The sequence below is a fragment of the Amia ocellicauda genome, chromosome 9, assembly GCF_036373705.1.
Source record: "Amia ocellicauda isolate fAmiCal2 chromosome 9, fAmiCal2.hap1, whole genome shotgun sequence".
In the NCBI taxonomy this organism is placed as follows: Eukaryota; Metazoa; Chordata; class Actinopteri; order Amiiformes; family Amiidae; genus Amia; species Amia ocellicauda.
The window spans coordinates 433,566-457,748 of NC_089858.1; the positions used below are offsets into that span (position 1 = coordinate 433,566).

Consider the following 24,183-nt stretch of genomic DNA (forward strand, 5'->3'; position numbering starts at 1 on the left):
CCCTCGGTCTGGGGCTCCATGCAAGATCTCACCTCGTGGAGTTTCAATGATCATGAGAACGGTGAGGAATCAGCCCAGAACTACACAGGAGGATCTTGTTAATGATCTCAAGGCAGCTGGAACCATAGTCACCAAGAAAACAATTGGTAACACACTACACCGTGAAGGACTGAAATCCTGCAGCGCCCGCAAGGTCCCCCTGCTCAAGAAAGCACATGTACAGGCCCGTCTGAAGTTTGCCAATGAACATCTGAATGATTCAGAGGAGAACTGGGTGAAAGTGTTGTGGTCAGATGAGACCAAAATCGAGCTCTTTGGCATCAACTCAACTCACCGTGTTTGGAGGAGGAGGAATGACCCCAAGAACACCATCCCCACCGTCAAACATGGAGGTGGAAACATTATGCTTTGGGGGTGTTTTTCTGCTAAGGGGACAGGACAACTGCACCGCATCAAAGGGATGATGGACGGAGCCATGTACCATCAAATCGTGGGTGAGAACCTCCTTCCCTCAGCCAGGGCATTGAAAATGGGTGGTGGATGGGTATTCCAGCATGACAATGACCCAAAACACACAGCCAAGGCAACAAAGGAGTGGCTCAAGAAGAAGCACATTAAGGTCCTGGAGTGGCCTAGCCAGTCTCCAGACCTTAATCCCATAGAAAATCTGTGGAGGGAGCTGAAGGTTCGAGTTGCCAAACATCAGCCTCGAAACCTTAATGACTTGGAGAGGATCTGCAAAGAGGAGTGGGACAAAATCCCTCCTGAGATGTGTGCAAACCTGGTGGCCAACTACAAGAAACGTCTGACCTCTGTGATTGCCAACAAGGGTTTTGCCACCAAGTACTAAGTCGAAGGGGTCAAATACTTATTTCCCTCATTAACATGCAAATCAATTTATAACTTTTTTGAAATGCATTTTTCTGGATTTTTTTGTTGTTATTCTGTCTCACTGTTAAAATACACCTACCATTACAATTATAGACTGATCATTTCTTTCTCAGTGGGCAAACATACAAAATCAGCAGGGGATCAAATACTTTTTTCCCTCACTGTAAGCGTTATTAGTTCAAACTGCATAAATTACATACATTTCATCCTAGAAACAATATACCTAATTGTAATAGTGGTCTAACAAGCAAATAGTTTATTCTTGTGTTATGAATCGTCCATCTGGATCAAGAATGAAAGCATCCAAGGGTCCCGTGGACGAGGACGGCTTCACAACAGATTGTTTAAGATCCAGAACTACCTACGTTCTTAAATATAGCATAAGAAGCAAACAATGAACATATCAACAATGTGTTACTGCAGTGGACAGCAGTCAGACACGGTGATATCATGGTCAATATAATGGGACAAATGCAAATGTTCAGGTTTTGCTGCAACATATTATAAATAGCTTAGGAGTTGCTTAGCTGTAGCTGAGTGGAAAAACCCACTAACGTCACAACCAACAGCTGCTCAGTAATGTTCTTACTGTGTTGGATGGTGTGGGACAGATGTGGGCACTTCTAGCTGAATCTTAAATTCCTCTTTAAAACGATCGGAATTACATTCTGAAGAGTTTAAGTATGATATCTGTAGTGAAATGATTTCAGCGCTTTTTTTCTGTAGAGAACAGGCTTTAAGGAATTAATTTCCAGTTAAGTTTAACTACCAGTTCGGAGTATCTTAATATACCATTTTCTTCACATGAAGGGCTGCATAGTTTAATGCAAAATAGTGCTTGTAAAATAATGTATCATTAATTTTAGAAATTAGATCAGAATTGTCATAGACCATTGAATAGTCTGCACTTAGATACAAGTGGTTAAATCTAAAGTGCAAAAGAGAGGAAAAAGCGAGGGCCTAAAATAGCCCTGGTGTTCTCTGTTCTAACGGACAATGAGCAGAGGAGTGGGATTTAGAGACCTGGAGATATACACCACCTTAATGAACCAGCGTAGTGAGTTTTAAGGTTAATAGGACTATAGTTATTCAGGAGACAGGCAGGATCTCCTGCTGTGCTTCTTCTCCATCGGGATATGATAATTGATAATGATACTGAACATGCAAAAGACTATACGTACAGATAGGAGTGTGGCTGTTCTTCCTCCAAAAGGTCATTTTCCTGCAAAGCATTAGGAAAATATTGAAATGGAAACGTTGCCTGGGGAAGGAACAACAAATTAGTTTACAGCTACTTCTGTTTGGAAATCAAAGCAAAGCACATCCAAAGGAATCTGTGTGGCTTTGATTTACAATAGCATTTCTGCCTCCTATGTCAGTGCATGCTTTGGTGATAGGTTGTGGTCTTAGAAGATTTATTTGACATCATTTGTTTCACTGTTTTGTGTGTCTGTATGTGTGTGCTTTTGTTAAACCTAGACTGGCTTTCAATTGTGGTTTTGTTTCATGTTATTTTAGCACTTGTTCAATATGTTCCACTGTGTTGTGAAATGTCTTGGGATACGGGGATTGCTCAGCCTTATGCTTGCTGGTTAGCAGGTCCTAAGGCTGCCAGGGTTTGTTTGTTTTTCTTTAAAACACTGTCTAGTGTTGCAAACCTCCATTTTCGGTTTCTACCAAGTTTAATTTACAGTGACAGCAATGAGACCTAAAGAGGAACATGAAAGAACTTCTCAAGTGATTCTAATGCAAATCAGCATTATAGCCAATAAACTCTGGAGCTGGGGGGCATAATCTGGTGTCGAGGTTAGCCGGCAGTCCTGGACCACTCAGGGAGGTTTCACAGATATGCAGGGGCTCTTCAGCACAGGACGAGCGAGAGAAATCTTGGTCATGGTATTGAAGCGATATTATGGCTTAAGAAACTACTCTTCTACAGAGAACTTGGAAAGATGCATGCAGCATAGTATAGTTCTCCATTTTGTTAATCGTATTATATATTATATATATATGTATATTTAAATTTTTGTTTTGGGGCATTCACAAAAGTCCCTTTCACACTGAAATACCATCAAAATGCCGGCATCTTTTAATGTTATGCCCCATTCACACTGACTTGTACCCATTCACACAGAAGACAGAGAAAGTCGGCATAACGAGCACGATGGGTCGAATGACCTCCTTTCGTTTGTAAACTTTCATATGTTCTTATATGTTCTTATAAGCGCTGTAGCCATGGCAATCCTGTGGATTCGGGAGAGGAGACATAGGCCGATACTCTGGACGGTTCGGTTTGGACTCAATACCAAGAACAAATAGTCAAGAGGGAAACGCAAATGAAATGGCACTCTATTCTCATTGGGTACGCCAGTTAGCTAATGCTCTGTGTGACGACAGCGCAAGGACGTGACACCACATGTGCCGGCATTTCTTTCCTGCTCATTTCACACAAACGTGTTGCTGCACATTTGCTAGCATCTTGACTAGGTTGCGAGGTGGAAAATTCCTGATGTCAATTTCCTTAGACCCTTTCACACAGAGACCTTTCCGGCAACAAATTGCCATGAAAAAGTTTCTGTGTGAATGGTGCTAGAATTAGTGGAAAGGGGGTTTGACAGACTTTGAAAGCTGTGTATACATTAGCCATGCAGAGATCTTGGTGATGGTGACACTTGGCTCAGCTGTCTGTCAGCTCTGGCACTGCAGACTTTTGGTTATTGTGGCAGTTATGCAATGACACAGCTATGCACTTGGAAAGCATCTTTTGTCTGGTGCTTGGTTATCATTAACTAATGACAAACAAAGAAACTCTGTCACGAGAAACACATGTGCTCCGTTCTTAGACCGGTTTTGATCAGCTGGCTTTCCAGTGTGCGAGGGGAGACGAGATGGAGGGAGGGTCTGCGTTTGCCAGGACTGCAGTCTGTGCTCTATGGGTGGGCTGCAGGCGAGAAGAGTTACCTTGTGGCAGAGCCTACGCAGTTTGTTTCCTTTGCAAGTGTGTGTGTGTGTGTTCTCACTGGCTGACAGCTGACACCTGAATGCTTGCATATCTCTTGCATTTTCTCCTCCAGTGTTCAGTGTTTGCCTTCTTGCAGACTGAGGGTCGTGTACAATCCTGCTTTTCTCACATGGGTCCAGGGTCGCTTCAGGTGAAATGACTGAACGCTCACAGTACGACTCCATAACTGTAAAGTGGGGTCTGAAAGTGCAAGTCTAACCCTTAGGGTGGCATATTGATTAAAGCTTTAAAGGAAGATGGAGGGTGCAGAAATTAGAAGTTACGTATAGCAAAGGTCTGTACGTCCCCCTTCTTAACTCAGACAACTGAAATCTTTACACGTTTGTCTGTACTGATTAATGAAATAAATCTGCAAATAGCATTGTTTGAAATACAGGGTGTGAATACTGTGTATATTTTAGCCAGGTTTGTGTGCATGTGAAAGGGAAGCCAAACATTCTTATGTGTATCTAATGTGTCCTCACATGTGGTTATTGGTCATAGGATCCATGACTGCTTATTATCATTCTTATCTGAGACGTTGACACAATAGTGGTTTCCTGAAAGAGCTGTGATATTGTGGGGATGTTGCTTATTTGAGTACTGTGTGGAATAGTTGCATGACCCTCAAGTCTCCTTCACAGATCACAGTAAACATCTTGTATCAGTCTGTTATTGTTTCACACATGTCTTCTCTTCAGCTGCAGCTGGTAGATTCATGAGAAAGGATTCAGATTACAGATCATCTGATGAGTAATTTCCATTATCAGTTGTTGCAGAAGAGTTCAGTACGTTAAAATCTTAATTACATTCATCAGTATGTCAGTGCATCATGTTTCATTTAATTTATTGATTTGAAGTTCAAGCATTTAACTCCATATAGACTAAATGTCAATACATCCAAAATGCACATTAATGCAAGATTCTTAAAAAATAAACAAAAAAATAGCTCAATGGTTAATATTACAAAAACCTTATTCAAAATAACCAATCTCAACAGACCTGGTATCTATCAAGGTTTTACTCGTCAGCTTTGTATAAGAACATGAAAATTATCAACTCAAGCCATGTTCATGCTTTGTTTCAGTCATTGCCATTAGGACACAGAGCAATTAACTAAATTTGAACTTCATTATATAAGTAAAGTCATGAATGTAACTTTTTAAACTTTATAGTTGTAATGAAATCGCATTTACACCTATCCAAATTCAGCAGAATGCTGCAGAATGCAGTTAGAAATGGACAATAAGAAATCTAGCTGCATTTGTATTGCTTCACTACCAGCACATGTCTGAGTGAACTTTGTTTAAGGTAAGTATTCCGATTCTTTTTAATAAAAAATAAAAAAGTAATTAGATGGATTGAATCAGTGATCCCTAATGGTTTTACATCTGTTTACTGTTGCTCAGAGTCTTGATTCAGAGACGGGTTGGTCAAGATCAAAAGGCAGCCCCAGCATTGTAACTTCCAGGCTCTCAGCGCATGAACGTGCTTAGCGTGTTACAATATCCCACCATATGCAACATATCAACACATGATTCTGTTTTCCCTAGCAACCCCTCGATAGAATTACATAACACAGGGAATTACCATATGGCAGTACTTTAGCAAAACTGAAGAAAACAAAATATGCCATTTGGTTTTCTACTGCCAGCATAAAAGGTAGTCTTTCCATAAAGTGCAGACAAAATAGTAAAAACAAAATTGAAGGATTAACTGTTTCCTTGACCTAAACAACTTCAGTTCTATACTTCTGGTAAGTGGCCCCGTTTTGGACAACACATGTAGTGTCTGTGTTCCCAAAGACATTTCCAGTTTTCCATGGAAAAATATTGTCTACATATATAGTTTCAGAAAAGAAACACATATACTGTGTGAACAGAGAACAATGTCTTCAAATGTGCGTCTGCTCCCTCTTATTGCAGGCAATAATTGTTTTCAATTGTTAATCCTATTCTTATTGCATTAATTGCAATTACCTTCAGTCTGCCCAGTCTCATTTAAGCTTAAATGCATCTAAAATAAAGAATTGAAAAGTAAGACACTTAACTGACGCTACAGTTTCCTCCTGAGCCTCCCGAGGAAATAAACATTTAATATTTGTATATTAAAATCCACTCCTTAGGAGCTGAGTAATACATCCATCCAAGTTAATGGTGCCCATCTGCACCCACTTAACAACTTACAACGATTGTCTCACCAACCCCTTAGGTGCTGGTTTATTTTCTTTGTAGTGCATTGCATGTGTGTACGGGTTTTAAATACCCGTCTGTGCACTGGACAGGACGGGCGTGCTGTAACGTGATTGTCAAGGTGGCTGTGTCTCGACTGTGCTCTCGGAGCTCCTCTGTAGCGGTGAATCCATCCTCTCAGCAGCGAAAGGCTGGACTCTGTGTCTTGACCAAGATGTATTCATTACAGAAGTTCCTGCTTCCTGGAGTTTGACTTTGCAGTTTTAATGTGCTTGAAATAAGGGCTCTTGACAGCAGGACATTTATTGCCTTCATGAACCAGGCAGCCGGTCAGCATTCATCATGTAAACCCTTTCAGATGGCTGCTCTTCACGTCCGCCTCGCCCTCTTGATGGGCCAGAGGCACCCCAACAAGGCTGTCAGTCCCCGAGTGCAGTTAGCACCAGTGAGAGCTGGTGGCCGTGGGTGTGAAGCCTACCCAGTCTCTGTGACTGAGGATTCTGACAAGTACAAGTGGCTACATCTCTGGATTGACCCAGCCTAGTAGTTCAAGTTCATTTTACAAACTGGAATCAGAAGGAATGATGTGTCTCAGAAGAGGGTGAATGCAGATTAGGGGGCAGATTTTACAGCGTTCTGAGATCAAACCACTGTTTCTTGGTGCACAACTGGAAACATGTGGAGAAAAGCTGAAAACCCTCCTGAAAACAATGCAAATCTTGATACACTTGGCTATAGTGAAGTGGATGTTGTGATTCACCCCCCAAAAATGTGGCTACTTAGCAGCACACACTCTCAGTACCTATTCGGTTTGTTTCCTCACAGACGAGCGTTTTGACACTCCTGGTGCTACACAGGATGGGCAAACATTTGCTCACAACTGCATTTATTTCTCCTTTAAACACTAGCTCAGTAATATGTGCAAGTCAGTCTGCTGGGCTTTGGTTGCTTCTTATTAGCCTAAAGGCTTGGAAGCCCGGGGGGATAGCCTCCCACGAATTCCTTGCTGTCTGCGGCTGCTTGGTGATGTTTGAGGTGCTCTCCGTGGAGAGAGGAGTGAAAACCTCAGTCTGCCATCTGTTCTGCAGATGTGGTATGCTGCAGTACACTTGTCACACAAGCGCAAGGGCACATGCCTGTCAAATTTCCACAAACACATCAAGCCTCTCAGCCCTAGCACCTCTGCAGGGCAGCAGACTTATTGCAACTCCCTCCTGATAATCTGACACAAGAACGCTGACCCAAACATTTTCAACTGGAGGAAGAGTATTTGAAACATTTGCCTCAGTCTTAGAAATCCACAGAAAGCTCAAGTTCAGACCCCTCTGAATGATGTGGCTATAACCCTTTAAATGGTATTTCATCAGACACTCACATTGTGTCTTTCTCAGACTCAGCCCCGTCAAGATGTTGTTTTGACAAATAATAATAAAGATCAATAACAGTAATACCAGCTTGTTTACATCATACAACACCTGATCTCACTGGGAAACCTGTGGTGCTCCAGTGTTTCTCACATTAATCAGCTCCCAAATAGAGCAGCATACCTTTGCAATCCATATCATACAACTTTATGCTCTTCATATGTACTCACACACACTTTTTAGGGGTTGTTGTATTTTTATTTAAAGCCTCATTTAACTGCACATTGATATTGCCTTAAAATGCTGCTTGTATAAACTGTAAGCCGCCGTGTTTGTGTTTTAAGAAATCGTAATAATAATAATGCTTTCTACATGAGCTGTGTTTCCAGTAGTTTGTATGTTGACCTGCGCTAATGAAAGCCACTGTGTCTTGCATGTCGTTTGCAGACGTGTCAGTCCAAGGTGTTCGACTTGTCTGAAGGTGTGTCTCAGTACGCATGGTTCCCATGTCGAGAGGCGCAGCAGCAGCCGCCATTCCGCAATCCGCAGTTCTGGTTAAAGGTAAGAGAGTCGCTGGAGAAAGTGTCCGAAATCAGTGACCTGCTCAGTGTGCTCAGACCTGTGTTGAAGGAATAAAAAATAAAAAATTCCAAAGACCTCTGGTCACGTTGTGCTGGGAAGCCCTGGTTAATGTCACATACATGTGATCGTTTGATCATGATCTTTCCATAGGCATACTTCTCACATCCGATGGTGGCTGCGGCCGTTATCATTCACCTGGCTGCAGACGGCACCGGCTACATCGACCAGACCCAGGTCAACATCACGGTGCAGCTGGTGGACACCAAGGAACAGACACACAACCTGGGTACATCGCTGTTTGTGTTGCTGTTGTAAATATTATTATTTAGAATATTGGAATTGCTTGTAGAGGCCAAAGGTCAGACAGTATTAGAAGTCAATTAAAATGATTTTTATGAAACACTACTTATGAGGGAAAAAATAAAACTGAAGAACGGATCAGCCAAGTTCTTTATCTAATAAGACTTTCCCGATATTTCAGTTCAGTAGTCTCTCAGATCGTGTGCTTCAGATGTGCAGAATGGAGCTCTGTGTTGAATGGTGTCTCTGGTGTGTCTCTCTGCTCAGGGGACTGGAGACTGAGCTGCAGAAACAACCCCCTGGTCATCCCTGTCAGCCACGACCTCAGCATGGCTTTCTACCGCACTCAGGCCATTCTTGTCAGGTTCAAGTCCCACTATGTGGCCATATCGGGGGTGGGCCTCCGCTCCTTCCAGTTCTTCGACCCGATCACCATCAGCGGCTGCCAGAGCAACGAGATCTACAACCCCACGGGACAGAGGTGAGGAGCGTCCTGTCTGTGGTCCTGACCACCTGGATCATCTCCGGCTCACATGGTCCACTTGTTGTCACCTCATATCAGTCTTGATGTATGAAAGAGAGCATTCACTGGTTCTGCGTTGTTTCTGAGAGTGGGGTTGTATTGGAAAACAAGAAAAGCATTTATTGTCCAGCTAACATGTGCTTTTCAAATTGAGAGGGAGAAAGAAATCATGTAAAATAACCAGTTAAACATGATCGTGTGTTGAAGGTGGTGGCAGACACAGTAACCAGGGCTGCTGTCATGTCTGAAGCACACAGCCGTGTTTGCACCGATGATGGCATCGCGCCTGAAGCTGCGGGTTGTTCTCAAGGTGTTAGAGGGGTAAATACCGAGCAGGGCCCTCTGGAGGGGCGTTGAGGAGGTCCTTTGCAGGTGGAGGTGGTTCCTCACACTTTGGCTTGCTTGTCACATCCCTCACTTCAGGCTCTGAGAAACAGGGCGCAGGCAATAGATGCCACAATACGATGACAACAACAACAACAATAATGATAATACATTACCATACAGTATGCCATAATGCCGCACTAGACACCCTTGGAAGCTGTAAACTGTAATCAGTCTGGGTACCAACATCTACCCCAAGCAGAGTGTAGCTCTAATCAAGAAATAATCATAACAACAACAATAATAATATTATCATTATTTTCAATAGTTTTCTGCAAGTACTTTGGCATTGAAAAATGTGCAGTATCGGGTTTCAGATTAAAGCCTAAAGCAGAAAGCCAAGTCCGTGTTCGAGTGCTGGACCGAGCTTACAGCCACACAACGGAGCCAGAATTGCTTCCCAGGGATCTCTGGTATTTCACAACCACCAACTGTTGTTACTTTGAAACAAATATGAAATTAACCATCCTGACTCCGAATCCCTACACTTTCCCACTTGCTTTTAAAAACTCATTGTGTACTGTTTCACAGATGATACAGACAGTTCTGTAGATCAGGATGTCCAGTGCAGTGTTCGCTGTAATACAGTGGGAGATTTACAGCACAAGAGCGTTGTTGCCTTCTCGGGGTAGAAGTGCGGTTTCAGAGAGAGTAAACGGGGAATTAAAAAGAAATCCCAACAGGACAGTGCCTAGTATGCAATTTTAATTCCCTATTTTTTGTATCTGTACAAAGTCACCCTAAACTTTATATTCCTGAACAGCTGCACTGGACGACTCAAGCACATTTATTTCCGGCTGTAAACCAGAGTTTATCTTTCTGTGAGCAGCAGTGAAACCGCAATTTCATGTTCGTTTAACATTAAAATGATATACAAATGATTAACATATTTGAGAACATTGGAACTGAAGTAATTAGGTTGAGAGAACCTTATTGACTTCCTTTGTCATTATAATAAAGCACAGCAAAGCAGAAGAACCAAAAAATTAAAGAGCGTCCTCTGATCGTGTCATAGTTTTGCACTTTTCAGCAAAAACGCAATCAATTTTCAACTGCCATAGAAAGCATGTTAATCTTCAGATTCCTTTACCTCTTCCCTACAGTGCATTGTATAGAGTTTGTTTAAGGGTTTATAATACAATTATACTGGTGTTGTGGAGTTTGGATGCACACATTGAAACGCAGGTCCTGTCGAGTTTCCTAAAAAGAGTATCCGAATGAAGGCGGGACTGTTGTCGAGTGCGTGATCTGGCAGACCCTGCGCCAGCAGGTTAACCTTTGACTCGGGACGCAGGTTTTTTACTGACAGATACAGCAGGGATTTGTTTCCTCTTGACTTGTGAAAGCACAGGGCACTTTTTTTCCTGCTGCTGCTTCTTCTGGAGGTGGCCCCGGGGCCGGGCTTGTGAAGAGAAAATCAGCTGCAGGCCTGAGAGCTGCCCGTGCCAACAATCTGTCTCCTGTAATACTTTTCCGCAGCTCTACAAAACACCAAGTCCCTGATCCCCAAAGTTGTTAACAACGTAGCTATTAACATAATCCAGTTTTATGTTCCACTTTTGGTAACAGTTTTTTTTAGAAAGGATTTGGGTGCATTAACTTATTTGGAGCACATGTGGAACACATTTGGATGCTCTTTTGTCCAGTTTCTGAAGTCCACATCACACAGATCTGAGAGCAGACCCGTCCATCTTTGCAGGCCTATGATAGTCATGGGAGGACGTTGCGGAGAATCATGGGAAGAAGGAAGGGGCTGAACATCATGGGCATGCAGGCAGATCGAAGGTGTGCAGACAGTGAAACTAAATGGTTGGATAATGGCCGTTTTGCTTAATTCGGGAGCCACTCGGAGGGAAAGCTCTGCCTCTCACAATCATGTTCCTTTTTCTAAGTACGGTTGTATTTTTTTATTTTATTTCAGTGAGAATTAGGAAATTGTGGAAACATACATTAGAAATATATTGAAGTAGGTTGATGTGGTTCTTGACTTTTCAGTGGTTGAGGTGATTTTGTTTTTCCTCATATATCAATAAATACATTTAATCACATTTTTGAATGAATGGGGGTCTTAACACACTGATACGGTGATGATCGATAGAAGATCTACTATTGTATCAACCCCCTTCGACTTTCAGCTGGAAACAAAGAAGCGCCTTGGCACTGCAGTTAATGGATGCCAATTTGGTGCTGAGCTCTCTCCACCTCTGTCACAGCATTGTTCTTTAATAAGAACCCAAAGTAGGACGGAGTTCCCTGCTGGCAGAGCACATCAAACACAGTGTACTGCTGACTGAGTTTTACGCGGGGCCTTTTGCTCTGCGCAGTAAATCACCATGCGATTTCAAGTGATCGGTCAACAGACAGGCCGCTTGAAGGTTTCGAGGAAAGGCCTGCGGTAGAAACACATTACGGGGAGATATCTCCACGGCTGGAATTCCAGAGGACAGGAAATGAGAAGGATTGTGTTCTGGCAGATTGAGAGAGTGCAGGTAGGAAGACAAACAGACACGGGTCAGTGCTGCAGCAGGAAAAACAGTGAACCCACACACAGTGTGGAGTGATATTGATTAAGTAATGGCTTTTGCATTTTGGATTTCGGCTCGAGTGAAAGTCGGTAAACTGTCACCAGACATTCTGCATTGAAATAACTTGTTGCATGAAATATCCGTGTTTAGATTGGGTTGTGTGTTACCGATCTGGTGTCAGAGATGCTGTTTGAAATGAGACTCCATTAATTCCTACGCAATAACTTTCCCTGATGTCAGTGTAGTTGAGAAGAGTGTTTTCAGTTGGGCCATTTCTTTGCCATGACTGTTATCAGTCTACACCTGAAATACTTATAATGGGTGTTAATGATAATGAGAGTTACGACATCGCGGTGATATGCAGGTAAAGGCCACCTTGACCCGTCCGCCTTTGGAAATAAAACCGAGAGGAATAGTTGTGGTCCGTTACTTCCATGTAGTTTCACATTAGCAATAATTAAGTGAAAGCACTGTGTGAAAAAACACATTTAACAAGCAAGTAGTTGCTGTTGCTTTGTGTTTCCACCATTGTGTAAGATTAGGTGTGTCAGAGGAAAGTGGTTTAATTGTGCAGTTCAGTAGGAACGGCTGTGGTGGGCTGAATGAACGCTGGAAAGGCTAACGGTCATTCTCGCCACACATTGATGCTCAGACACGATCCCGATTTTGATCGCTCTCTTTTTTAATTTGCGTTTTACAATTGTAGCGTGAAGTGAAACCTAGTCAGATCATTGTAAAATATAGGCCCTGGGCTGTTTAGCATTCCAAGGCCATAAAAACTATTCTCTTTCTTTTAGTAATGTAAAGCTTGGCTAGACTACACCACACATTGTAGTCTGCAATTCAATATTTCAGTTCCTTTCATTCATAAAAAAAAAAAAATCCACATATTGCTTCAATCTGAATAGCCTTGTGTTTACTTGGCTTTTTTTTCCCCTGAGTGATTCATTGGTTTAAATTGTTGTTGTTCAACTCCATCTGGCCTGGAAGACATTAATTATTTTCAACAGTTTATGTCCAAAAAAAATTAAGCACAAATTAAAAATGTGCAAACATGAAATAACAGGACATTGTACTACAGCTTATCTTGGCAAATGGAATAGGTTGGCCACGCCCAAGGATTACTAACAGGAACCTTCAGGAAATCGGGATTGGGCTTTCCATTAGCTAGGTAGGGGAATCGACTGCTGTAGCTTTGACTCAAACCGCCACAGTGACCCGGGCTGGGCAGACATCCGGAGATGCCAGGCTGTTGCCCAAGTTGAACTCATTATCCTCAGATACAGCTGCGCAGCTTCAGCCCCCAGTGATGCATGTTTGTGTAAAATGTAGACAACCCAGGTGATGATCATCACTGCAGCACTTGTGGTTCTTCAGATCCTATCTGTTGAATGTTATACTTAAGAGGAGGTATAAGCTTGTGGAGACAAAGACATTAGGAAGAAATCCAATTTAAATGTATTGCTCATGCGTCTACCCCATAGAGTGCATAGAAATAAATGGGCTACATTCTGTACAACCTAGCAATGTATTCAACCAATGGAAGCCAATATGGATTGACACTTGACTGTCACTGGTTTTTACTGTTGTCATAACTTATGTATCTTTGAGTTGCCACTGGTCCTCTCAGGATATCACAAGGCATTACCAGCTACAAAGAGACACTTTGAAATTACATCACTGTCCTTTACTCGATATTGAAGGCAAGCTGACTTTATTTTAAAGAGGGACTCAAAGCGTGATCAGATGCTCAGTGTCCACAGCCAGCAAGGCTGCAGATGCTCTGCTGAGAACATGACTTAACTGTCGGGAAGTTCATTTCATGATGTTATGGGTACTACAAGCTCGTCTCAAATCCTTACAGAAGCAAGGTAGCGCCACAGACACTCTGCACCTCGATCTTCTAATCCCATGGAAACATCACATCATAGTCTCTCCCCGGATCTGTGACTGAGGGTGGAGAGGTGGTGCCGCTGCATTAGTCCAACACCCTTTTATACACAACTGCACACTTTCTCACAGCCCCTGTGACCGGGGGGCTATTGTTTCTTACTGATCTCAGTGGGTGCCCCCCCTCTCCAGCAGCTGTTCCCGCTCACCTTGGGTCAGGAAACATTTCCATTTGTCTTCCTATTCTGAAGCCCTTTATAAATATTATTTCTTCTAACATGAGCACATCTCTTTCAAGATTTTCTCAACTTCAGTTGTTTATCAATGTCTGTCTAAACAGATTTGGACAGTCACAGAAATTGACACACAGACTGATTGCATCTGCTAAGCCTGTCATCCATCACCTGTGGGGGAGTGATGATCGGGTGCCTGTTGGCCAGCCCTCCACAGCATCCCGACCTGCACGTATTTTAACCCCATTGTGTGTCTGTGGCAAAACAAATGAATTAAGCGAATTACAGCCAACAACATGCAGAGTAGGGGGACCCACGAGGCTCAGCGAATCCACGTGTGTGGCTGATGTCGTATCCATGCTCGATGCCTCTCTGTTCTTATCGACATGCCTGCTGAGCAAGAGCCACAGCAGCAAACAAACAGGCACTTGTTTTCTCATTAGTTCAGTGACAAACAATCCTGCAGTGTGTCTCGTAATGTGGGACATCGAGGCTTAGATCAGCAGCACAGAATGGGTTTAAAACATTAACATTGAGATCATTTATTTAGAACATAAAAAAAATTACAAACGAGAGGGGGCCATTCGACCCATCGTGCTCGTTTGGTGTTCATTAATATTTAAGTGATCCGAGGATTCTATTCAGTCTATTTTTAAATGTTCCCAAACTTTCAGCTACTACCACATCGCTGGGTAGTTTATTCCAGATTGTGACGCCTCTCTGTGTGAAGAAGTGTCTCCTGTTTTCCGTTTTGAATGCCTTGAAGCCCAATTTCCATTTGTGTCCCCGGGTGCGTGTGTCCCTGCTGATCTGGAAAAGCTCCTCTGGTTTGATGTGGTCGATGCCTTTCATGATTTTGAAGACTTGAATCAAGTCCCCACGTAGTCTCCTCTGTTCCAGGGTGAAAAGGTTCAGTTCCTCAGTCTCTCAGTAGGACATTCCCTTCAGACCTGGAATAAGTCTGGTTGCTCTCCTCTGAACTGCCTCTAAAGCAGCGATATCTTTCTTGAAGTGTGGAGCCCAGAACTGTCCACAGTATCTAAGTCCCTCTGAATAGCCTGTGCTGCCAAGATTGTATCTGCTGAGCCGCCTATTTTAGTATCATCTGCAAATTGGACAAGTTTGCTAACTATCCCAGAGTCCAGATCATTAATATAGAGAAAAAGCAAAGGCCCTAGTACTGATCACTGTGGAACTCCACTAACAACCTCACTCCAGTCAGAAGCAACTCCTCTAATCGACACCCTCTGTTTCCTATACATCAACCAGTTCATAATCCATCTACTTACATTACCCTGAATGCCTACAGCTTCCAATTTGAGGATCAGTCTTTGGTGTGGAACCTTATCAAAAGCTTTTTGGAAATCTAAGTATATCATATCATATGCTTTTACCTGATCTACAGCTGCAGTTGCATGTTCAAAAAATTCTAATAAATCAGTAAGACATGATCTGCCTCGTCTAAACCCATGTTGACTATCTCCAAGAATATGGTTTTCATTGAGATGCTCCTCTATTTTCTGTCTAATCATTTTTTCCCACATTTTACAAGTGATGCAGGTGAGACTGATTGGTCTGTAATTTCCTGGCTCAGTTTTGTCCCCTTTCTTGTGGATTGGTATGACATTTGCTGTCTTCCAGTCAGTTGGCACATCCCCTGTTCTAAGTGTCATTTGGAATATTTGAGTTAGCGGCCTATAAATAATTTCCCTCATTTCTTTAAGTACTGTTGGAAATATCCCATCTGGCCCAGGTGATTTGTTTGTTTTTAATTCTGCTAGTCCCTTTAGTACCTCCTCATTTATCCTGATCTCTCTTAGGATTTGACTGGACTGATTGTCAACCTGTGGAATACCATGTTTTTTCTTTTGTAAAAACCTCTGTGAAATATTCACTTAGAATATTTGCCACATCTTGTTCGTTTTCCAAGATACCTCCATTTTTGCCCTTTTTCTGTTTCACCTCCTCCTTTATTGACCGCTTGCTGTTGTAATATGGAAAAAAGCTCTTTGCTTTGGTTTGAGCTCCAAGAGCTATGTTTCTTTCCATTTCCCTCTTTGCTTTCCTGATCCCTTTCTAAAGATCTCTTTGCAGCTCAACATATTCTATGTATTTTGTTTCGTCACCATCCCTTTTTGTATGCGCTATACAACATTTTCTTCCTCTTTATATTTTTTTGCATACCTTTATAAAACCATTTTGGCCAGTGTTTTTTGTTCCTCAATTTACTAAGTTTTGGTACAGATTGCTCTTGAGCCTCAAGTAGTATATTCTTAAAATATACCCATCCATTTTCAACTGACTCTGTATCCAGTGTGCTCCAGTCTACCTCTTCTAAGTGCCGTCTCATACCTTCAAGGTTTGCTTTTCTAAAATTGTAGACCATTGTTTTAGACTTGGACCTTGTTTTTTGAAAGAGTGCATCAAAGCTAACCATATTGTGATCACAATTTGCCATTGGTTATCTAACTACTGTCCCCCTGACTCTATCTTGGTCATTTGAAAAGATCAAGTACATGCACTCTCTCTGTTTGGTTCCCTGACAAATTGAGTTAGAAAGCAGTCATTTACCATCTCAAACATTTCTATTTCTGCTTCTGTAGTCCCCACTGGGCTTTCCCAGTCTAAGTTTGGGAAATTGAAATCCCCCATTATAACAGCCACATCCTTGCTACATGCTGTCCTGATTACACTGTACAATGCAGCATATTTCTGAATATCTGAGTTTGGTGGCCTGTAACCCACTCCTACCATTAATCCTCCAGATCTCTTGTTCAAAAGTTTCACCCACAAAGATTCTGTTCCGTTACTGGGATCTAATACAAGTTCTTTTGCCTCAATGTCATTTTTCACATATAATGCTACCCCACCCCCTCTATGATTTTGCCTGTCTCTCCTAAACTGTGTGTATCCTTCCAACTTGTATTCATCCCCATAATTTTCTGTAAGCCATGTTTCTGTCACTCCTACAACATCATAGTCACACGCCAGCACTGTGGCTTCCAAGTCTAACATCTTCTTCCTTATACTCCTGGCATTGAGGTACAAACATTTCAGGACTTTCCTACTAGCAGTTTCCCTTGGTTTTCTTTCCTTAGTGGAACATCTCCCATTATCAGAGCTCCCTGCCCCCCTGGTTCCTAGTTTCACTGTGAATAACCCCCCCAGGAAACTCGTCACTTCAATATCGCCACACACTGAGCAGTGGAGTCAGAAACGCTGTAATTGTAGTGTAATATGCACAGGAACAATTGTATTTATTTTAAATGCTATAATATATATATATATATATATATATATATATACACACTCACCTAAAGGATTATTAGGAACACCTGTTCAATTTCTCATTAATGCAATTATCTAACCAACCAATCACATGGCAGTTGCTTCAATGCATTTAGGGGTGTGGTCCTGGTCAAGACAATCTCCTGAACTCCAAACTGAATGTCTGAATGGGAAAGAAAGGTGATTTAAGCAATTTTGAGCGTGGCATGGTTGTTGGTGCCAGACGGGCCGGTCTGAGTATTAGTATATATATATACACTCACCTAAAGGATTATTAGGAACACCATACTAATACTGTGTTTGACCCCCTTTCGCCTTCAGAACTGCCTTAATTCTACGTGGCATTGATTCAACAAGGTGCTGAAAGCATTCTTTAGAAATGTTGGCCCATATTGATAGGATAGCATCTTGCAGTTGATGGAGATTTGTGGGATGCACATCCAGGGCACGCATCTCCCGTTCCACCACATCCCAAAGATGCTCTATTGGGTTGAGATCTGGTGACTGTGGGGGCCAGTTTAGTACAGTGAACTCATTGTCATGTTCAAGAAACCAATTTGAAATGATTCGACCTTTGTGACATGGTGCATTATCCTGCTGGAAGTAGCCATCAGAGGATGGGTACATGGTGGTCATAAGGGGATGGACATGGTCAGAAACAATGCTCAGGTAGGCCGTGGCATTTAAACAATGCCCAGTTGGCACTAAGGGGCCTAAAGTGTGCCAAGAAAACATCCCCCACACCATTACACCACCACCACCAGCCTGCACAGTGGTAACAAGGCATGATGGATCCATGTTCTCATTCTGTTTAATTCTGACTCTACCATCTGAATGAAATCGAGACTCATCAGACCAGGCAACATTTTTCCAGTCTTCAATTGTCCAATTTTGGTGAGCTTGTGCAAATTGTAGCCTCTTTTTCCTATTTGTAGTGGAGATGAGTGGTACCCGGTGGGGTCTTCTGCTGTTGTAGCCCATCCGCCTTAAGGTTGTACGTGTTGTGGCTTCACAAATGCTTTGCTGCATACCTCGGTTGTAACGAGTGGTTATTTCAGTCAAAGTTGCTCTTCTATCAGCTTGAATCAGTCAGCCCATTCTCCTCTGACCTCTAGCATCAACAAGGCATTTTCGCCCACAGGACTGCCGCATACTGGATGTTTTTCCCTTTTCACACCATTCTTTGTAAACCCTAGAAATGGTTGTGCATGAAAATCCCAGTAACTGAGCAGATTGTGAAATACTCAGACCGGCCCGTCTGGCACCAACAACCATGCCACGCTCAAAATTGCTTAAATCACCTTTCTTTCCCATTCAGACATTCAGTTTGGAGTTCAGGAGATTGTCTTGACCAGGACCACACCCCTAAATGCATTGAAGCAGCTGCCATGTGATTGGTTGGTTAGATAATTGCATTAATGAGAAATTGAACAGGTGTTCCTAATAATCCTTTAGGTGAGTGTATATAGTCATTAAAACATTTAAAATGATGTTTTACAACATATTGAAATGATTGTTATTGTAACTGATAGAAGAGACAATAATCTGATTGCGCAGTAATCTGTGTGTAATCTGTTTCTGACTCCCTCATATGAGTCCATCTGAAAGCCCCCCTTCCCCCACCAACCTTCAACCTATTAAAAACGACATCAAAAAAAACTTCCATACAATAGCCATTCAACAATATTTGTATTGGCAGCACATGAGAAAAAATGGAGAAAGCACAGAAAAGCCTTTCTTGGAAGTGAATGAAGTCAGACGGTCACTTATTTTGTACCAGCTGTTTTGCTCTTCAGTGCTTCCAGACAAAATCCTAATCAAACGCTGATATCATCTCCATCTCCTGCACTGCAGTGTGTAAAGCGTGTGGTGTGTGTGTGTGTGTGTGTGTGTGTGTGTGTATATGTATATACACACACACACACATGTGTCTCTACCAGAGGCTCTCGGAGCACTGCGCTTAATCAGGCTGGGACAGAGTTAAACTCTGTAATCCCCGGGCCTGGCTCGGCAGCTGCGCTGTGTCTCTGTGAGGGACGCCTGTGTAGTAACGCCCGGCCTGCGTTTCCATGAGCCCCGTGTCAGCGCTTCTCTCCATCCAGCGAGCGCAGAGGAGACGTGTGTCAGCATGTGGTGGCCAATCTGTTTATTCTGTGCCTTCGACTGATGGGACCGGGTTTCTCTGGGCTAAATCATTGCTCACCAAAAGATTTGCTGAATAAGTGTTCATACTTTAAGTTACTAATGTATGTGTGTGTATGTAACATACAAACACACACACACCAAAACGCTCTTTAGCCTTGTGCTTGAGCACTCAACTATAAAATCCTCCTAATTGAGAAGTAGAAGTTAAATAATTCAGGCACAGTCTATTTTTATCTTGGTAGCAATTATCTTTGAGATTAAACCCAGATTCTGCACTGCCATACTATTTGATGAGACTAATTTATCAATTACCTTTTCCTGGAACTGAAGTGCTGCCTTTAGTACATTTGAATTGCTAAACAGTCATACTGTCGCTTCAAATAGCTCACGCATTTAATTGTAGGTGTTGCACTAGATTCTTTATAATCTTTTCCTCTCGAGATGCTGGGCTGCCATGGGCAAATAAGGAGTCAGTCCTCAGCTGGTGATGTTAACACTTGAATTGATGATATTGAGAGTTATAATATTGATATAAATATACATATCCTTAATGATGTACATGTTGCACACATTTAGCAAGCTTGACAGACACGTTTTCAGGGCTCTTTGAGTGGCATGTCACAGTTGGATCCTAATGGATACAGCAAAGTGCTCAAAATGATTTCCTGTTTCTTCACGTTTGTAAATAATAATCTAATATAGGACACATTTCTGCTTCACACTATTTACATATTTAATGCAACATCATAGTTTCCCTAAACAGTATGTGTAGAATATATGAGTACACATGTGTATCCATATTTGTTGTTTGCTTAAAACCTCCTCTCTGGTGCCTTTCCCAGTTGTGTCCATTACTCCTGTGAAGCCTTCGACTGCCAGGAGCCGCTCCTCAGGGACGCCGAGCTCAACTGCAGCAGCCCGGGATACTTCAACGGAGCCCGCTGCACCGTGGCCTGCAACCGGGGATATGTGTTGCAGATCCACAGGGACGATGACATCATCAAGACCCAGGTACAGCTGCCTGTAGAAACAGCTGAGCGAACGGCTTGTGTGTTTACTGGCTCGTGGTATTGATAAGGTTGGTCCGTCATTCCTGTGTAGGAACAGCTGCCCGATCCCCAGCAGCCCCCAGCACACACGTTCACACTCACATCACCGCACCGCACATCTTTTCACATCACTTTGAATGTTTATTTTATTCCAGCATATGAATTTATTTGTATAATACGGGTTTAATGCTGAAATAATGGAGAGCGCATCTCCACACTTAACTGTTTACCCAGGTAGTGCATAGAAGAGTTTTTCACTCCGTCTTGTCTGGAAAAATGCGATGATATTACACACGTTATAATAGCAGCCCCTGTGTTGGAGTATTTCTTGTGTTAAAGAGCAGAATGACATCGTGTTTTCTTTTGTACAGATCCTTGCTCAGCACTGGTGAGTGTAGTGTGATGATCATTTTAATGACGCCTCAAAATGTTTCTTTTCTAAGCAGCAGTTCTAACACATTCCCACTATTTCTCCGACTCACTCTCTGTTAAAAGCAATGACAGACTATTTTAATAACGGTGTATCTGAGTGTCCTCTCTCTCCGGTGATCCAGTGGTTACTGCGTGTCTGGTGTCAAGGGCCGGGAAAACAACAGCACCTGCTTGCAAACCTGTTTCCTGAGGCAAACGCACAGGGTTTGTTAACTGTATTTTTTTTGCTTGCCAGCCTTGTTTTCAAATCTGGATTCCTTTCAGGAACTGTAAATCTCTCGTCTCACATTAACAGAGCGGTGCACTCGGAAAGCCCTGACAGTGGCAGCCGCAGTGCTGTGCGTCTCTCTGTGTGACACGTGTGCGATTCGATGTTAGGTGAGGGGAACTTCATTGCAGCGTTGCAGCCGGTTGCGATTATACCTGGTTGTGTTGGCAGAAAACTCAGACACACTGAGCAGTGTTTAGTCTCCTTCTAAACAAACTCCATTTGCCATAGAGGAGGATCCTTTAAAAGATATCCCTCTCTGGGCCGCCTGGATTTGTGCATTAGGGACATCGATGCAGAAGTAATTTCCTTTTCATCACGTGCCCATCGCACACATAAAGCATACAGCCACCAGCTAACTGTGCTAGGCAGTCTAGTGACATTGCTAAAGTGCAGATTTGTATCTATAAATACACTGTTGGACAAAAAATCAAGAAATGATAGGTGTGTAGTTCCGCTGTACAATAGTTCATTTCTACCTGTCAAGTGGAGGTGGGGAAAGTGCTAAAATGATTGTGAACATGCTCTATAGTGACTCGAGACCCTGGCACTTGTGGGCGTCGCTCTCACTGACGGCGTCACTCTTGTTGTGGGCGTCGCTCTCACTGTGGGTGCCGCTCTGGTTGTGGGTGTGGCCCGGGTTGTTGTGGGCGTCACTGTTGCGCTTATTTTAAAGTTATGTTAATAACTTAATATTAAAAGACAATAAAGATAAAGTCATTATGTACAGATGTGTTCGGCTATCTTCTGGTTAGACAACCTGGGAGGTTTTGTACACTGGGGACTATTGCAGCCAACAGACGAGCAGTTATTGAATATAGTCTCACAGCACGGTTGGGATTCCTGTATATTTCATATGTATCCATAATATTAACATCTTGCTGGGTTTAATTTAATATATTTCTAATGAAAATAAATCATCATCGGCTCACTGAACACGTGTGGTTTATGGATTACAAGAGTTAGAATTTACATGACAAGTCGGATGGACTTGCTTTTATTTAAATTTGCGGAGTGCGTGCCAGGAAGGAGAGGGTTAACCGAGGCACTCTTTAATGAGCGCAAATGGAAACCACAGCCCAACTCCAGTTCCAGTCAATAATGTCTTCAGAAGCTGAGGGCTGGAAAAAACAGAAAACAATGGCATTGTCTGGATACGAGCAGTGCCATCTGCAGAGCACGGCCTTCTGCTCTTGCATTATCATGTCTGTATGAATGCGAGGGATCTGCTCGGCTAGAGGTTATTTGTGCCAAGGTGTTATTGAAAGCGGTACAAGTCCTGAATTCACCATTAGGCAAAATACACTTCATGCAAGGGGGCAAGGAAGGGAATCAAACACAGCATCTGTGTTCAATTAGAGGCACAGTAGCCGGTGGTAGTTAAAACGCAGTTGAAGTGGAATAGGCCCCTGTAAATTTTTAAAAGAAGGAAACTCCTTGCACGCAGTGTCTCCCTGATAGCATTACTGTCCCTCTAGAGCGAGCGTTTAAACCCTGGCGCTCGGGGGGTTCTGGGCCTTCTCTCCCCACCTCACACCCGTTAGAGTCCCTTGTCTACCTGTTTTAATGTTATTATTTTAAACATTTCCCACCTTTGTCATTTTCTACAGCCTTTGAATTGTGTTATTCTTTATGTTTTTGGTTTTTGTTACGTTTTGTTTTTCAGCGTGTGTTCTGTCCAGATGAGCCCTGGGTTCCTCCCCTTCTCCTCCAGAAGTAAATCATAGGATTAAAAAGAGAGATTGCCTTATTCATCAGCACATTCCTAGTTTTTCTGCATGTGCGCTGCTGTGTGTTTCCCTGCAGTTTCCCTCTCAGAAAGCCCTTCCGGGGAATGTGAGCTATGAATACTCAGGCATTGCATTTGATCTGCTGTGGAGCCGCGGTGACTCTGCGCAATAAGGGACAACGATGGTGCTTTTCTTTTGAAATGGATAATAAACATTTGCATAAGTCAATAGTCTAGTTTTCATCAGTAGTTTGATTTCCTATCCTAAGAGTATTATTTATTTACACTGTTGGTCACCTTGAACTCAGGGCTCATTATGGTATAAAAATGCACAAGACTTCCACAATAATACATGACAGAGTATTGTGTCTCTGAAGTGCCACTGAGCTACACAATTAATATTATTCTCCCGCGAGTCTCCAGGGACACATTTCGAAGATGTGTGTTTGTGTAGAGGTCACACAGTTTAAGCCACTGTCTTGTAAGTCTGTGGGACACATGTATGGGACTCGGCAGCTCTTGCAGACTCTGAAACACTTAGTGCCATTAACACACACACAACCGTTAAGGAGGGATGAAATTAAATAGAGCTCTTGAAATGAATTGATTTTCACAGACATGTGAAAGAATGTCAAATTATGGAGAAAAATTGTGCGGTAATGACCTGGAGCAACTGTAATCCCCCTAACGACGTGGAGCAAATTGCTTCACAGACACGCGCTCGTTTCAGATGGGGGTGGGGGGTTGTGCTGTAGCATCGGCAGCTGCCGGGGGCCTGGTGGGAGTCAGTCTATTGGCAGAGCACAGCGCTAACCCTCTTAGACATGTTAATAAAATGTAATGTAATACACTAATTAAAACCTGCATGTGGTAGTGTTAAAGGGTGAGAATTACAGTTCTGCCTGCTGAACAGGAAATGGCAATAAATTAGCCTGTTGTCATTATCAGTTCTCTTAATCTGCCAGGTCCCACCCCCACCCCTCAATGTCATTACTGTATTACACTTATTTGTCCGGCCATGTTCAAGATCTTTATGTCCAGGTATTCGAACTCCCCTTCTTGCACTGTTTGTATTATTATTCCTATCCTTCTTATTGTCCTAAAATACTATCATCTCTAAACATATTTCTGTCTTGAGAAGCAGCTTGTCTTAAGGGGGAGTGTTTGATGCATTATAAACGTTATTGAATTGAAAGGCTGTAACATCGTAAATCCTGTCAGGAGCCTTCAGGTGAACCGTGGTGCTCGTGCCTGTGTTGTTGTTTTTGTGTTTGGGATGCCCAGTGTTCAGCGTGTTGTTGCTAGGGAGGCCTTATGGCAAGATTTAGAGATGACGTTATTCTGCACAGAGACGCGCCTTTGGTGGCTATTGTTTTAAATACAGAGG

At 42.6% G+C, this 24,183-nt stretch overlaps 1 protein-coding gene across 1 annotated transcript in view; it reads left to right on the top strand.

Moving 5' to 3' along the window:
- pappaa (pregnancy-associated plasma protein A, pappalysin 1a) overlaps positions 1–24,183 on the top strand; it is a 168,395-nt gene that overhangs the window by 93,920 nt on the left and 50,292 nt on the right. Inside the window, exons 11-14 of the mRNA XM_066712607.1 lie at positions 7,896–8,009; positions 8,181–8,316; positions 8,598–8,811; positions 20,161–20,329. Coding sequence (XP_066568704.1) covers positions 7,896–8,009; positions 8,181–8,316; positions 8,598–8,811; positions 20,161–20,329 — 633 coding nt within the window. The remainder of the gene's footprint in view (positions 1–7,895; positions 8,010–8,180; positions 8,317–8,597; positions 8,812–20,160; positions 20,330–24,183) is intronic.